Source organism: Manacus vitellinus, unplaced genomic scaffold, assembly GCF_001715985.3.
Source record: "Manacus vitellinus isolate BGI_N305 unplaced genomic scaffold, ASM171598v3 scaffold_37_pilon, whole genome shotgun sequence".
Taxonomy (NCBI): Eukaryota; Metazoa; Chordata; class Aves; order Passeriformes; family Pipridae; genus Manacus; species Manacus vitellinus.
The window spans coordinates 6,156,560-6,174,489 of NW_021940517.1; the positions used below are offsets into that span (position 1 = coordinate 6,156,560).

Below are 17,930 nucleotides of genomic sequence, written 5' to 3' on the forward strand. Positions count from 1 at the left end.
GCTAAAGCTTCTGGTAGTCTGATTGTTTTCATAGTCCTGTGTGACTGCTGTCAGTCTGCAGGTCTGGGGGTTCAGCTGGAATCACCCCTTATTCTTACCATCCTGTGTGAACTTCACACTCTGCCCTGATGAGAGCCTCCTGACCAGCCACCAGTAAGACTGTAATCCTGTTTCAATCCTTTTAACCAAAATCTGCGGATATCTGTACTAGTTTCACAGTTAGGGCTAATTGTTAGTGGATTTAGGTAAATAAGCCAAAGGCTTGTTTATACATGAAGAAAATCAAGCCAAGCTAGGACAGGAGAAGAAGCCATAGTGCTAGAGGATATCTTAATCCTTTCTTTAGAAAATTAGTAATTCAAAGATCAGGTTAAGTACAAGGACAAATAATGGTTTGTTTGGTTCCCAAAGGAAGATTTGTGAAACTGGATGGAGTGACCAGGAATGCCTGAATTGCACAAGAGATATTTTGCTGTTTAGAAGAGAATTTATTTCTCACTTTTTTTTTTAAGTTTTATTTTTATTCTTCTGTTGAATAACAGTGGAGGAAGAAGGTGAATATAAGTTAGAGTGATGACAGTGCAAATTTTGTGTCATCAGGGAGAACTTCTGTAGAATTTGTTTGAAAAAAATAATGCAGGCTTTTGATCATCAGTGAAGCTTAGTTACTGGAATGTAGGAGACAAAACAGTTGTACAGAGGGAAGTATTATATAGGAGTGTTCTGAAAGAATAACATTCAGACTTCTACTTTCTTTGAAACTTTATGCAAATACTTCGTTGCATTTTTTATTGTATTCTTTCATGTATTTGGCACACTGCCTATTGTATCTGATTGTGCCTTCTGTCTAAAGAAGTATTTCTGGAAATTTTTTTTTGAAAGTTAGCATGAGGGAATTTTGTCTGAGTGTTTCTTTCTTAATGTTCATTGTAGCATAACGGCACTACATATAAAATATAGCAGCCTGGTAATTCCTGGAGTCTGCTGAAGAGGTCTGCAGGATTTCCCAGCACCAGAGTTGTGTGCAGCATTGCAGAGGGTGGTGGGCTGCCCAAGTAGACCTTTCTGTCCATCCTTTGAAGTGTTGAAAAATCAAGTTGCCACTGCTGTAGGCAGGATCCTGTGCTCGATGGAGGGCAAATTTTATTTACACAGTAATGCATCTATTTGAAATTTTCAAGTAAACAAATAATATTTTCCAGAATGAGGAGGGTTATTCTCCAGAATATTGTATTGTGTCAATGCAGTTACAGTTAAAGCATCCACATCTCAAGGGACATTGATCAAACACAGTGCTTTGTTAACCTAAAAGACTTAAAAATTATATTTTCTGTCTGTTACTGAACAACTGAAACCTGCCAGAGGGTAAAACAAACGTCACTCTCATTCTTGCATGTGGCAGCTGAAGTGGCAGTGAAGAGGTCTGAAGAATGCTACCTATCCTTTGGTCAGCTTCCAGCCTTCTCTTCCCTCTGGAAGTGAAAACCTGTATTATTATGCTATGCCATGCCAGATTTTTCCTAATGAAGCAGTAATGCCTTTAAAGAGAGATGTGTGGCTTCAGTTACCTGGAACTGTATCTCTTAGAGTACTTATTGACAGGATAGCCTGATTCTGTTATTAATGATGATGTAATTTCCATTAACCTCATTCTGGAGACATTCATGTAGTTAATGTTTATTCTGTATCTTAGGGACAGAGTTACAGCTACCTCTGGTTAATTTTTGTTGCTTTAAGAGAAAGTTGTTACTTCTTTATTTAATCTAAAGCTTACTTAGGATGCAGGTAGTTTTTAGTTATGTTCAACTAGCATCTGGGAAGGCTACTGAGATTTAAGCAGCTTTGCAGCAACTCCAGAAGCCCAATGCTTACAATTAGAGCATCAATTGTATGCTATATTGTTTTTGGTTTTAGAATCCAGTGTGTAAAATATTTCTACCACTCTTCCCAGTAACTGCAAAATTTCTTCCAAACTTGTCTTGATGATACAGGATCTGAATCTTATGTGCTAGTGTTCAATATTTAATCTTTTGTTAGTAATGAAAGCTGAGAATACACAGAGTTATATATGAATTGCACTTGGATTGATGTAATGAGGTGAGGTGAACCTGAACATCTTCCTTTTCTTTCTCTTCCATCATTGCACAACATAACTCCAGGCTTCCTTGGGTGACAAAGGTCATGTGTCTCTGTAGGTTGGGGTGTTGCTCACTTAGCCTTAAGATTTCAGTTCTGTCATTAAAGTGGCCTAATGCTAACTCTGTATTTGTATATGTTAATTTGATCTTTTACAACACACTGTGTTTTTACACATGATAGACTGATACTTTTTGAAGAAAAAGAAAAAAGTTCTCATGACAGAGAATGGATTTTGTACAGAAATAGGGAGCTAAAAGAAAGAAAAAAAACCAACCCAAACCCAGAACAGATTTCCATTTTTTCTTTTGTTTTAGGCTACGTGATCATATTTGCTCTTTGCTATTTTAACTTTAGGCAAGGTACTGCAGTCTGCTTCAGGTGAGCTTGGTCATAAAATGGGTATATCATTACTTGCCATACTGCAGTCCTTGGAGTTTTAATTAAAGATTGTAAAGCCCCTTGAACTCCAATCATGAAATGACAGTAGTGTTAGTTTGTCATATCTTGGAAAAAAATTAAGTACTCCAACTGCTTTTTTTTTTTCCTCTACCATGTAGATTACACCAAAGTTATTTTCTGTAGTAGCAATTATTGGATGGAGTGACCTTTACCAATTTAGACATTGATGTAGTGGAAGGGACATTTTTCCACTTGACCTTTATGCAATGTGTCAGCTTGTCCTGTAGCACCAAATGAGTTGCAATTGACAGATTTGATGGAACACTAACTTGGCAGGAGCTTATTGTTTGGAAGCAGATGTGTGTTGAAATCTGGAGCCTCTAGTAAATAATGTGATAAAAGTTATTTGCATATCTTCCATCACTAAGGGACATCTTGCTTAGAAATGACTGCTGCCTAAATTGCAATTTGAACACTGGTTAACTGAGATTCTAGTAAACCTTATCAAATAGTGATATTTCAGAGTAAAATCTATTGGTTTAACTTTTTAATTATTTTTGTATTGCTTTGTAACCAAGCAGTGGTTTTCTATATTTTAAGTTTGCTACTTGTCTTATAAAAGGAAGAGGAATAAAAGTCAGATAAACAATTTTCAGTGTCTGACAAGGAAGGACGTGTCTTTCAAGAGGATGGCAGGATGTGTGTGTGTATATATATGTATATGCATGCCACCCAAAGATGGAGATAGATATGTGTCTAAATAGCTTTTTTTGTTATGGTCAGATATAATTCTGGGAAGAGAGAAGTTCTGGTTGTGGGGAGGAGCTATGAGCACACTCTAGGGTGAGGGTGGATAGTGTAAAGAGAACCATAAAAGGAGAACTTAGCCATCCTGCCCCACTGATCCAGATGGGAAGTGCAGATGTCAGCTGCTCTTCAGATCTGTTGAAATAAGAGGAAGAGGATTGTGCTTGTTGAGGAGAAAGCAAAGAACAAAGGTCAGGTATTTCAGGTATCTTGTTATAATCCAGTATCTCTGCTGTGGTGGAAGGTTTTGATACTTCCCATAAATAAAATAATTCCACTTCCAAAATGGATAAGTAAAAGTTGTGGTGGAACTCAGGATCTATCTGGGACTATTCAAGTAATGAATTATCATGGCTTTTTGAAACCACTGAGCAGCAGGACTGATAAAAGAGCAGCAAATGCCATCTGTCTGATCTACATATTTTACCACAGTTCTTCTCAAGCTGTCCAGTTGAGGTAAAGTAAAAAGAATCTGAATGGGTGTGAGAGGGAAAAGCAGCTCAGCTATTTTCTGTTGCATTTGCAGGAGGTATTTGGAAGGGAGAAAAGGTGTTTGTAGAGGTTGCTGTTTACACACATGGAAATAACAAGCAAGTACTACATTAAAGACAGTCTGCTTAAACATTTCAACAACAGGGGATGCTGCTGGACAGAATCACTGTGGGAAGCTGGGCAGAAATGTTTATTTTGCTATGGTAAAACAAGTTGTGTGGGTGTACTGTCATAGAATGAAATTCATAGCAAGATTCACTACTGCAACAATACTATTTGATTGTAACTCATGAAGAAAATAGAGATCAGTTATTGTGAAGCTGTCTGCTAATAAAAACTATTTTCTTGCAATGTTTTAATTTGTAGTCAATGCATGGTACAGAAGATAGGAGGCTTTAATGCACTTGTTTTACATGCTTGCAGGAGATGCGTAGAAAGCTCAGCTGCAGTAGCTGGAAGCAGAACCTGCCCCTGGTTAGCTGCAATTCTGGGGCCTACAACATGATCATACTTCAAAGACGTTCTGTCTTTCATATTAAAATGGCAAATCCCTCGTCCTCTTTGGAGCACCTCCTTTTTCTGAACCCTTCTGGAGAGCATGACGATAGCCAAACCTCCCCCTGAGCTCGGTTGCTAGGAGGTGCTCCCATCAGAGTCCCACTCTGCTCCTCCTTCCCCTTACCACCTGGCTCTTAGTCAATACAGGCACTGGTATGGTAGCTTTCATTTCCAGCCTGAGGATGCTCTGATGAATGGGGGAAGAGGCTGCTGGAGGCAGTGAAACTTTCATGGGCTCAGGCTGGATAAGACAGTGAGCCTGTATGTAAAGTTTTAAAGGCTCATAGCTTGAAGTATGAGGACTGGTGAAGATGCCTTAGCACTGCTGTGTTCCACTCAGTCTGGGCATGCAAGAGGCTCTTCTGTGGATCTGCATGCTGGAAGAGGTTGGACTTCTTTGCGGTGGCTGTCATTGGGTGGTCGCTGCTGTTTCCATGTGAATGCAATCCAGCCAGGCCTCCAACTCATTTGGTGGTTGATGGGATGTTGTCTCATTCGTAACTGCTTTGCTGAAGTGGGGACCAAAATAGAGTTAAAGGGCTGTGGAACCTCCTTAGAGAGCCTTTGGTTTTCTCCCTACTGACTTCTGCAGGTATCCACTTGTGCAGCTCTACCCACTGCCCTGTGTGTTTGAGGAGTGATTCTTACACTTGAAACCCTTCCAGGAGCTCAGAGCCAGGATGAAAGGAATTTTGTAAATGTAAAAAAATCTGACCTGTGTATGTGAAAGGAAAGAAGGAGGTGAGGAATAATGATTTAAAAAAACCCTCAAAACTCAAACAAACAAAACCCCCAAAAAACTTCAGGATTCTCTTTGTTCAAATAGGAAAGATGATGGGCTTCATCTGCTTTTGAAATTAGATTTAAGAAGTGACTCCAGAAGGTGATAGTCTTTTATATGGAATAGTTTCTGAAAAGGTCAAATTATGAAAGGGTTAATACAAGGTTTCCTATGCAAGTAGAAGCTCAAATTGTGTAATTACAGCAATCCTTTTCTCTGAGGATCTCACACAGGTGTTAATTAAGCCTAATGAGGCCCCTATGGAGCAATTGTTACTATCTGTGTTTTTACAGAGGACCTAGAAGCTGAAAGAAATCGGGTTATTGGTTTGAGATCCTCTAATGCGGCACTGTAAAATTGGTGTTCATGGGAGAATACACAGTGTGACTTCAAGCCATCTGGTGCAGCCATGGCAGAACCCTTTCCATGAAACCATGCTGCATATTCCTACTGCCTTTTTTTTTTTGCCTGAAAATCGAGGTATGTGTAGATGCATAAAAAAACCTGTGGACTAAGAAAAGTTACTCTTTCTAGGTGGGCTATCTTGGTTATGCCTGTAACTGCTCCTGGGTTTTTCCTTTTATTTCTTTTTTCTTATGCTATGCCCGTGATTTGTGGGTTCCTGTGATATTACGATTAGCATTCCGTGTTTTGAGAGGCTTATGGGAAGCAGCAGTAAGAAAAATATATGTTGGTGAGGTTTTTATGTTGATTCCTTTCATGTGTTCATGTAGATCTTTTCAAAGCAGAACAGAGAGATTGTTTTTTCAGCTTCTTATAGGGAAATCAAACAACTCTTAATTGTTGTTTTTCTTCCTGTAATACTCCTGAGCTATTGGTAATGTCACAAAAAAAATTCTGTAAAAGTACTGGTGGATGGATGAGGATGGGGAAACAGAATTTTGAGATATTCCTACACTGCTTTGTTTGTAGAATGTTGGATTTTTGAGCCAAGTAATCTAAGCTTTTCATCATATTCTACTGGATTGTGGGGTTTTTTGATGATTGTTTTTTTGGGTTTTTTTTGAGTTTTTAGATGGGTCTAAACAAACCCATCTATATATGTCTGTGAATGTATATCACTTCCAGTATGGAGTCGTTACCTGAGAAGAGTACCTGAGACCTTTGCTTGGAGGCCATTTGTCTTCCTTGTGTTTCTGTGCCAGTTAAGGGAAGGTTCTCTAATGGAACATTCACAGAAGTAAGTCTGTAGTGTAAGGGCTATAACACGTGGGTAGGGAACAGGAAAAGTCTTTGTTTCAGGGCAGTGCTTTGTAGGGAGGTGGTGACTTGCAGGGCAAAATGTTACACTGCCACAAAGCTGCCAACATGATGTATGACTTGATAGCGGAGAAAGTGCCTCCTCTGAGGTTATTTCAGTGAGATGTGGCTTTGATCCAGTTCAGCATGAGAACCTCTTTCTGCAGAGAAGTTTACTTCGTGCAGTACTCTGAGCCCCACAAACTTTCTGATTTTTTTTTTTTTTTAACAGAAGTTGGTGCCATTTTGGAAATGTCAGAAAATATAGGATGTCTTGAAATTCAGGATCAATAGGACAAAGTGTGCTTGAAACAGTTTCTGAGGGGGAAAAAACTACAGTTTGGAGATTTTATATTTGATATTTTTTGCAGGATCCAACTACAGTTGTCAGTGCCCAAAATGATTTAAATTGTTTTGCGTATACACTTTTGTGCCAAAAACAGACTTGGGAAACCAGTGTTGAAGATGGTAGGTAGGAAATAGTCAAGGGCTCAGTATTTGCATATGTAAGCCAGATGAACTGCAGGTGTAAGTCAAATAGTCAAAAAGTTTTATTTTGTCTGTTTTTGGAAAAGAAAGGTGGCCAGAGAAGCAGATGCTAGCTGAGGTTAATGATGTGGGAAGGGAAGAGGGTGAAAGGGGAGAAACTAAGGTATAAGGATGCCTGTGAATTGTTGAGAAGAGGGAATTGATTAGTGAGGCCAAGTTCAAAGGGAAGGGTAGGAAATAAGTCACCAGATATTAGCAGTCAGAAGCTATTCTGTGCTTAAATGATTTCCTTTGCCGTTGAATTCAGATTCCTGGAGTTGGTAGAAATTATTGGCTCTGACTAGATACAAGGAAGAAATTTTTTACAGTGAGCACAGTTGAAACACTGGAACAAGTTGTGGAGAGGTAATGGATGTTCCTTCTCTGGAAACATTCAAGGTCAGCCTGAATGGGGCTCTGAGCAGCCTGATGTAGTCAAAGATATCCCTGCTTGTTGCAGTGGGGTTGGACTAGATGACCATAAAGGTCCCTTCCAACTTAAACCATTGTATGATTCGATGACGTTTTAAATTTTGTGAATCCCTTTTTGACTATGACAGGCGAAGTAGTCCGAGATCAGCGGAGACATTTTGTAAACTGTTCTCCCTTACTGCTTGCTTTCTTAGAGTATGACCTTTTCTGGATAAAGTAGAATGATGTAACTTTTGGAGCTAGAACAGTGATCAATGGTAGAAATTGGAAAAGTTGCTGGGCTAAACTAAGTTTAATAGTTCTTAAACAGTTTTTGGTGTTGTTATCTACTGATGCAGAGTGCTTGGGGAAGGGTATCAGTTTAATTTGATGGTAAAGTTTTAAGTCTTGAAGAGCACTGGGGATAAGGAAGAAACTATAAAATTAGATGTATATATTTGAGAATATGTAGGCTACTAAATGCAAGAGTGGAGGCCTGGGATACAAGCAAACATTGAGCAGTACTGTGGAAACTCATGAAGGAGAATGCAGGGAGCAAGAGAGGCAGAAAAAAGATTTGCTTTAACCAGAAGTAAAATTCTGGCATCCAGGTACTGATCCAAAATGAATGGATATACTGTTTTCAGCTCTGTTACCACAAAGACTTCCTTTATCTACTTTCTCCCCTTTTGTTTCTAGAAGCTTCGAGTTTCCTTGTAGAGTTCCCCACTGCAGTTTTTTCAGAACAATTGCTTTGGAGTTGCGTGTGTGCATTTGTATTTGTAGTTCTCTGTGTGTAATACTCATTCTATAAGAAGTAATATTTTACCTTTTCATCAGTGTGCTTTGCCACAGAAGGAAGATAATGTTGTCTAATTGCATTTTGTTTTTTATGGTATTGATCTGTAGCAGTGGGCTTAAGCAGAACTGCAAGCTGATTTTTTTTCACATATTATAGTCCTTGGGAAACATTGCAAAATAATATATATATACAATAGTTAATATACACCACACTTCAAAAATATGTGCTATTTTATTTCAAACTTCAACTTAAAGCAACTCTGCACCTACTTATTGGTGTTTTTTAGCCTAGAATTTGTCTTGCTTTGTTGTGCATTTTTTTGCAAAATGACTTTTAAAAGTGGGAAGATAAAACTGGGTATATTATCTATTCTAGTTTGTGACTTCTATCATAAAAAAAAAAGATCTTTCAAACGGTGTGCTTTAGGATGATATTCTCAATATATTCAAGTTAGGCAATAATAAAGGATCCTTTTCTTTGTTTGACAGCTGGAACAAAGCGTTTTAGATTCACAATATGTACTTAAATAGAGCCTGGTACAAAAAAGTCCCAACATAATCTGACTGTCTCTAGTCATAAAATCCTTGATATAAAAGCCCAGATGTAGACCATTGGATTTTTAAATTTCTTTATCGAGTATTTAGAACTTGCTGTATAAAGATGACAGAATGCAATAGAATGCAATTAGTTGTAGAGTATTGCATTGTTTCACTGTTAATTGACTCGCCTGTTTTCTAATCAACCCATGACATTTATTCAGAGGCAGCAAAGAAAGACAGATGATGTTGGCTTAGAGATTCTTGGAGCAAGGAAAGAGACGGAGTGAACTGGGATGGAATCGTCCACAGTTGACATTAATATACAGCTTATAGTTCACGTATGTGAAGCACACTGATTAGAGACCTCTACCAGAGCTTTTCCTCTACCACCTCAAATAAAAGAAGGAGAGGTATTGCAAACCAAGGAGCTTTGCATTGATTTCTGCCAGCTTTCTTGTCTTGAGGGATCTTTTTCAGAGTAGAATTTAATTCACAATGGTTGTCTGTGCCATTGTGCTGCACAGCCTGACTTTTTTAAAGATACAGATGCAGCCTGGAATCAGCAGTACATGTTTTTCTTTATTTCTGTAAAAATCTCAAATGTAGTGACAGTACTGTCAGCACTACTTAAAGAATAATGTTGGTATCAAAGTGCAGCAGCAATCAGCTTTTTTTCCCCTTTAATATATCTTTGATGTTACTGTAAATTATTTTTATTATAAAGTCATGTTGGAAATGCAGACATCTTGGTGGTTTCACTGGAAACTTGAGGTTTATGAAAGACTATGAAAAGCAAACAGTCAATGGGGCACTGTTTATTTTGTATTGTGAATTGGCTAAAGGAGAAATGTCTCCAGAACATGCCTATACACGAACTCTTGTGGTGTTTGAAGGAATTTACAAATGCAGAAAATCTGAAGAGAATGACTGTATGGGATAGACACTGTATGGAATTGTACTTTTAGTGCAGTTACAGGAATGAATTACAAAGGTTGCTACATATGAAAAACTGCCTCCTATTTAAGTACTTGTTATGCATGTTGGGGACTTGGAAAATTGTGATTAATGCAGCATTTAGAAAATTATGGAAGTAGCTAGTTTATGCTCTAATGTGAAATACTTATAAAGGTCTTAATATTAAAAAATTTGCTATTAAGATACTACCAAATCTTCATGTTTTTCGGAAGCGTCAGATTAAGTGCAATGGAGATTAAGCTGCTTTCTGGTACACTGAAATTATTGTCCCTAATTTTCACCTGGAGTGTAGTCTAATGGATTGTCCTATCTGTTTTCCCCTTCAGCTGTCATTTGTTTTGTGGATTGTAAATTTATTGGAGTAGGTTATTTTTTTTTAATCCCTGTTATCTGAGCCTAGTAAAATTGGAGCCTCCAATTGAGGCTCTTCTGTGAGATGATAGTGGCAAATAATAACTACTTTGCTTGCAGAATAGTCATGTTACAGGAAACTGTAATATAAGTTTATCCAAATAGTCCTGATGTCCTTAAACTCAGCCCAGAAAGAACAGCTGTGAGGATAGTTCACCCTACATCATTGCAGCTGAGGAGAAAGTAACATGGGAAAGGAAAATTTTTCTAACCTTGGCCAAGTAATTTAAGAGATTAATTGTCCATGTCAGGACTCTGACGTTTTCTTGCTGGGCTCTCACCCCGCATATTTCCCAGAGGTGTACTGGAAGAACCTTTCTGGTTTTGTGGCTTCTTGCTTATGTTCCCACTCATGTTGAAAGTAACTGTACCTAGTCCCTCACAAACCCCACAGAATTCTACAGCTTGTTCCCATAAATCCATTTAACTGTTGTTATTAAGAGTCAGAGAACACATTATGGATCTGAGTGACAATCTGTCAGTGATGCTGCTGCTGTGTATGTTCTACGAAGTAGGGGCACTAGTCAAAATTGATGCTGAAAGTCTACTCTAGGCTTTCCACTAGTGCCTTTCTGGGATGAAATAGCATGTATAGCATAGACTTTTCAACATTAAGGTGTAATCTGTAGGTGGAAAACTTGATGTTGTGCTTTAGCGGAAGCATCTGTGAAACTTCTGAGAAATTAGCTTTTAATTCAAAGCTGAATGAATGCTCTTAAATTCAATATGAATTAGAGGAGGAAAATTAATATTTACCAATGTGTCAAGCTTCTTTTTGTAATAATGGCTAAAATGTCTGTTCTTGTATTTTTTTGAAGCTTTCAGACTTCCCAACCCTGCTGCAACGCTGATGTTCAGTACATAAAATTCTGAAATGTTGTATGTTTTAAGGAGGCAGCAATTTCCTGACTTGTAATTGGTATGAGCTGATGGGTGGAAAATGCAGAGCTTGCTGGGAGGCAGAGAATGTGCTTGAGCAGTAGTTTTAAGAAATCTTTTAGGTGCTGTTCTCTGTTGCTTCTCTTGAAGGGATTATTTTGAGTGCCAGGTTTCCTTTGCTTTCCTCCCCCATCTGATTTATGTATAGTGCTGCCTCATTGCTAGGAAAGGAAAAGGAATTAGAGGGAGAATTGACAGCTGATGTTGACTGCAGGAGGGGAAGCTTGTGGCATTGAATACTACATTAGGTCATTGCTGTGTGTTTTGGCTACTCTGATGCCTTGACTCTGTCAGGGCATGTAGGAGTCCTGCTTTCTTGTAGTCTTCAGGTTACTAGTCTTTAAATAGCACCGGAATTGGAAGCGAACATCAATCTAGCATCTCAGCACGAATCGGAAGGGTTTGTCATCTGTACTGAGAGTTACAAAACTATGGACTACACACAAACCAAGGAATTATGGAGTTGTAGCACTCTCTGCAGATTTTGTTCTTCCTGCTTAAGGGTGAATTTTGTGTCAGTAGCTTCTGACGCCAAAGGATATTCAGCAGCTGGGAGTTTGGTTTGTTCCACTGTTCCTCAAGGTAGTTTTGATAGTTCAGGAGCACAGGTGGAGTGTGAAACTTCACAAAGTTGCCTTTTTGATTGGGATGGAAAAAGTTAAGTGGTGGATAAGCAGGATAATTTAATTACTGTGCTTTGCTTTGCTTTGCATTGTAAAGCAGTCTTGGACTACATGGGTTGTTTTTTTTTCAGGTGGGACAAAGTCTGAAGATATGCTGCAGAGGTACCCAAAGGGCCAACTATTTTACCGTCTGTCAATCCATGGGATTACACTAAATTTAGTCTGAAGTAGGACCTTCTGAACTGCAGATGTTGGGCCTCAATTCTGAACTGTTTTGCTCTGCAGATGTTCTCCTGTTAGTCCACGTGGTCACTAGGGTAGGCATAGCTCTGCTGCTCCTGTTGCTTCAATAGACTCTTCTAGTGTTCCCAACCCCTTGTCTTGGAGTTTTCAGAGCACCAGATGTGCAGTTTGACTTTGCGTTAGGTTTATTTTGCTGTTTTCCATGTGCAGGCTGAATGGAAGGTAAAAAAGATTTTGCTCTGTACTGGTGACCAGACAGCACACGGTAAAGGCTAGCTGCTCAACTATAAAAGTGTAATCTGAAGCTCCCATTTACCCATATCAAGTATGTTTATTTTTAGGGCTGTGTATGCTTTTGGTACTGTTAAATGGTTAATTACTGTATTCTTAAATTAAGAGCCCATATGTACTCCAGGTGCTTGTAATGTCTTCAGTTCTTATCACAGTATATGTCTTTACGTGTCATATTTGGATATTAATTGATCTGCATGTTGCCCCACAAGTTATTTTGCAGGAGGCCAATGCTAGTAATTGGGCTGTAGATACCTTGCTTATTAGTCTGTTCTCCAGATGCATTCAGTCATGTATTCAAGCTCCACATTAGACTCCTCAAATTACCAAATGGAGTATGTGTTTAATTCATAATTTAATTTTTAAGTTCTCTGTTACGGTATATTTTGGAGACCAAAACCATAGATAGCCTGAAGAAAGAGAAGTTTCTGGTGGATAGACTTCCGCTTGTTGGTGATTTTGTTTTTTCCCCCTACTTAAAGCTGTGAAGAGATCTAAGAGTAGTGTCTCACATAAGAAATTTTTTAGCTGACAGACATTAGAGGTTCAGGAACAGGAAGGGGGCACTTTGCACCCTGGTTCTTAGTCTCCTCTTTAAATGCCTGCTACTATGTGTGGTTGGACACGGGTTGCTACAGGGCTCTTTGGATCTGAACCTAAGACTTCTTTAGCTGTCTTTGATGCGTAGTATACAAAAACACTTCAGTCATCTTGGAAGCTTTAAGTTTTTAAGAAAGTGAATGGTAGGGAGGTTACCTGTCTCTGAAAGTATCTAGCAGGCAAGAAGAAAAAAATATTTTAGGGCTGCAGTGTGTGATTTATGCATGTAAATCCTACACAAATCCTGTTTTAGGGCCTTCAGATTTTTGGAGGAAGTGCAGGGGAAAAGAGAGAAGGTTGTCTGCTGAATTGTGGGCTAGAATTAAATGACCTTCCTGAGTTGAACTAGCTGAAGAAACACTTTTTTTTTAAATGTCCAGCAATTTGTAGAATAACATGATTGATCATCTTCCCACCTATTAATACAGACATAAATAAACCTGAATATATGCAGTACATAGCAAATGAGGCTCTGTCCTTACTGAAATTATTTATGCAAATGTTTTTTAAATGATGATAAATACTTCTAATAAAGTGAACCTTTTCTTCAAGGGAGTAAAATGAATATCAAAGTATGTAAAAAATAGAGGTGGCACATGGTCAATTAAAAATTACAGAAATTGCTTCTTTTGCTCAAAGCTATTACAAAACGTGACCTATGGAGAGAACACTGTTCTCAAACTGCTGTCTCTCTGAGAAGAGCACTTGGCATCTTCCAGGCCTGTACTCTGGACTGGCTTTAAATTGAGTGGGATGTCTGAAGTACACTAGGTGGTAAGGATTGTGGTGGAGGGTAATGTAAGGGTTAACTTTTACTGTTTGCATTACAAAAGTAGAAGCTTTGTCTAGGATATCTGTAGGGCTCTGCAAGGCAACAACCTATCAGCAGAATACAATGAAATAAAAGACTGATAGACCTAATAAGACCAAATTAGGCCTCATTTTAAAATGCTTCTGTAAAACAGTATGTACTGAATACATTAAAGTTCCTTCATTTAAGAACTTCATCAAATGAGAGGATTGCTTTTTGCATGTAAGCTCTGCATTAAATAACTTATTTTGAAGTGAAGTATGGGACAGAGCATAAAAATATTAAACCTTTCTTCGTGACAGAGATATCTGAGTGCATGTATTTTTTTTGGTGTCTCAGTCCATCAGTGAGTTTTGAGGATTCTGTGCAGGTCTTTTCTGTGTTGGAATAACAAGCTTAAAAGACTAAAATGGAAGTAAAAGAAAGTTGTGTCCGTGAGTTAGATGACTTAGGAATAGCAAAGGTCCTCCATGTCTGCTTTTTGGCTGAAAAATCCTAGAAAATATGGTGAAAGGGATCACACAGAACCACACAGACTATTCTGAGTTGGAAGGGACCCACAAGGATCATCAAATCCAACTCCTGGCCCTGCACAGGACAGCTCCAAGAATCATACCATGTGCCGAGCACATTGGCCAAATCCTTCTTGAACTCTGTCAGGCTTGGTGCTGTGACCACTTCCCTTGGTAACCTGTTCCAGTGCCCAACCACCCTCTTGGTGAAGAACCTTTTTCTAATATCCAACCTAAACCTCCCCTGACATAACTGCAGCTCATTCCCTTGGATCATGTCACTAGGCCCCAGAGAGAAGAGATCAGTGTCTGCCCCTCCACTTCCCTCATGAGGAAATTGTAGACTGCAATGAGGTCTCCCCTCAGTCTCCTTTTCTCCAGGCTGAACAAACCAAGTGACCTCAGTTGCTCCTCGTATGGCTTCCCTTCTATACCCTGCACCATCTTCATTGCCCTCTGTTGGATGGTTTTTGATAGTTTAGTATCTTTCTTATATTGTGGTGCCCAAAACTGCACACAATATTCAAGGTGAGGCTGCTCCAGTGCAGAGCAGAGCGGGACAATCCCCTCCCTCGACCGACTGGTGATGCTTTGCCTGATGCCCCCAAGGACATGGTTGGCACTTCTGGCTGCCAGGGCACTGCTGACTCATATTCAACTTGTCATTGACCACAGCCCCCAGGTCCCTTTCCATGGCACTGCTCTCCAGCCTCTCATTCCCCATTCTCTACGTACATCCAGGGTTGCCCCATCCCAGGTGCATAATCCTGTACTTGCCCTTGTTAAAAGAAGAGAACACATCTGGTTTTTCTGGCCTTAAAAACTTAAAAACCTTTAAAAACTCTGCCAGAGCTATTCCTGAGAGATGTTTGTCTGACCTAAAAATCAACACTGGTGGTGATTCCCTGTCTAACCTTGGCAGTTAGATTTAGCACTCTACTATATCTAACATTTTTTCTCATCTCCTCTGCTGCATCTCAGGTTTGTACTGAGGACTCAAGTTCTAAGGGAAGGTCAAAATAATTGTATTACTGCTTTCTTTGTAGCTTGCTTGTCTGTAATAGTACTGGAAGTTGTTCCCCTCAGTCTTTATCTCTGCTAGATTGAGGAACTGTTCTTATTGCCCTCTTTTTCACATCCTGTTTGCTAGACTTCTGATAATTTCCATTACTTCTGCTTGATCCAGATTTCTCTTGAGCTGCAAGACTGAAAGCTGGACTGAGATGAGCCTTATTTGCATGGTTCCCAGCTCTGCAACTGGCACTGAGGTTCTTGGGTCTCTCCATGCACTGAAGATATCAGTAAGGTCAAATGGCAGGGGTTTCCTTTCCAGGAAAGGATCCTAAAAGCTGAATGCTTCAGTGTTCAGCTCAGTGGCACTGGAGTCTCTTGAGACATAACCCCTCACAGCAATGCTGAAAGGGTAAAAAAATCAGTTAGTGCAGAGAGATAAGTAAATATGACCAACCATATTACTTATAAAATGCCAATGGAACAAATTATTTAGAAACGTCTGTTACTAGAAACTAATTGAATACTGTGTAAATTGGAATGTATAAAGCAGAATGCAGCCAAGAATGCTGCATTAATGAAGGAGAGAATGAATTGGCATGTGGATCCCCTCATCTGTTGTCCCTCCCAAAATAGTCTGTTTCTAGGACCAGGATGGGTAGGAGTAGAACGATGAAACAACTGGACATGCAAACACCGTATGAGCATAATTATGTTGAAGAGCAATGACGACATTGTTAAATGGCTGCAGAGGGTTGCCACAACTCCCAGCAAGCCCACTGGTGAATTGTGTGAGTAAAAGGAGGTTTTTCCATGTGTTTTGGCATTCAGTGATCATTGGTCACAATCCAGCCCTTTCGACCCTTACTCTTCTGTTTGTAACACTGGTATTTTTGATGGCTGAGTTTGAAAGGTCAAGTGGCAAGTCAGCATGCAAATGCTGATATGTTTTTCTGGTCAAAATATGGAACTGGGAGTCTCATTTTGGCCTAAATTTCAGTTTCCTTGTGGTGATAGGGATAGGATGAATCTGTTCAACTGTGGTCCCTGAGAAATGCACCACAGATGTGGTTCACCTCCACTACTGAAAAGGTGTTTCTACTTTGTAGGAATAATATGCACAGTGGTACTTGGAGTGGGGTGCTCATTTCAGCAAGAGCCTTCTGCCAACGTTTTGCACTACAGTGATAACAACATAGTGAGTTTACCCTGGAACGGTATGCTGGCCTGGAAGGTATAGTCTCATTAGTAAGTTCTGTGTCTTTATTCTGTTGGCACAGAAGCAGAATGGAGATCAATACTAATGATAGATTATTGTAAAAATACATCATTTCACTAAACCAGTAAATATAAACAACTCCTCTTCTTAAACCACCTTTGAGAATAAAGAAAGAAAATAAGCAATAAAAAGCATGCACAGGTGGATGTTATTCTGATAGTAATGTATTGAAAATGTTAGAAGGACTGCTAATGGCACAAAATTGTAGGCAGCGAGGTCACAAGGAAAGTACTGAATTGTAAAGGTTTTCCGTTAGTGGGTTAGCTCAAAACTCTCTGGTTTGACTAATGTATCATCAAAGGTGTTCTATCTTGGACAAGGCAGTCTTGTTATCTGTCACGTATGTGATTTTGCTAGCACACTGGCACAATAGAAGATAGATGGACTGGAAATAATAATTAGCAATTGGAAAGATGTTCCTTTGTTTCCTACACAGGGACAGAAAACAGATAAGAAGTAACATATAGAGAAGTGGTTACCCTAAGAAATGTGTAGAGTTATGGTAGAATCAAAGCCATCTCTTAGGGACCTCTATCATTTTTATTTAAAGTTGAAAGTAAATCTTTTTGTTGGATGATAAACTAAGCGTAACTCAGGAGAGTGTGGAATGTGATGATTGTTTAATTGTTATAGTTACATGTGCATTTTCTGCTGAAATACACTGCTGTGATATCGTATCTGATTCTTCAGTTCTTGACCTAATAACAATACAAGTTTTTAAAAGGCCAGAATTTAAATGCGTAACTGCCATCTAAGTGTTAAGACATACTGAAGCAGTGAAGAGTAGCAGTGTTACTAGAATTGAATTTTCAGCAGTTACTCCAGGAAAAGAGCATGGATGATAACTTTGAAACAATTCTTTGGAGCCCTATCAAATTAAAACTCTGTGAAAGTGCTGTGAAGCCTGCAGTTTTGTCCTTGTCATAGAATAAAGTAACTTAGCATCTTGGTTATTTGATGTTTTCCATTGTAGACTTATTAATTCATCCTTGAGCAAAACAGACATACTTTTTATCAAAAGGGGAAGAAGAAGAACCATCTGTGAAGTGAATTTTTTTTTTTTTTGAGACATTTTTTTTCTTCAGGTAAAACAGGACTGTTTTGTCACTGTTTAATTTTCTTTTTTTTTTTTTATTTAATTTCTAGCTGATAAATTTAGACGGAAACTGGAAGAACTGGAAAAAGAGAAAAAATCTTTAAAATTTCAACTTCCTTCGAGGCATCCTTCAGTCAGCAGTTTTTTGGATAGATTCATTACCCAAGTTCAGGCAGCACTGTGCTGGGCTGCTGATCATCGGTAAGTTTGCTGCTTCGTTATCATGTAAAATGGTGCTTCTTTTTTCTCAAAACGCAGAATACACTTTATGAATAATTTTAATAAAGAGTTTTAATTACCTTCTAACATATCAATATGGAGCTTGTTTATGAAAATCCCACCCTGCGACTCTTTTTTTTTTTTTTTTTCTTCCTGCAATTCTTTCAGAATTGCCCTGAAAAACATTGATCATGATGAACTGGC

At 38.8% G+C, this 17,930-nt stretch overlaps 1 protein-coding gene across 1 annotated transcript in view; it reads left to right on the top strand.

Annotated features, from left to right (window-relative positions):
• DISC1 (DISC1 scaffold protein) overlaps positions 1–17,930 on the top strand; it is a 172,853-nt gene that overhangs the window by 17,935 nt on the left and 136,988 nt on the right. Inside the window, exon 4 of the mRNA XM_018077458.1 lies at positions 17,558–17,708. Within this exon, the coding sequence (XP_017932947.1) occupies positions 17,558–17,708 (151 nt within the window). The remainder of the gene's footprint in view (positions 1–17,557; positions 17,709–17,930) is intronic.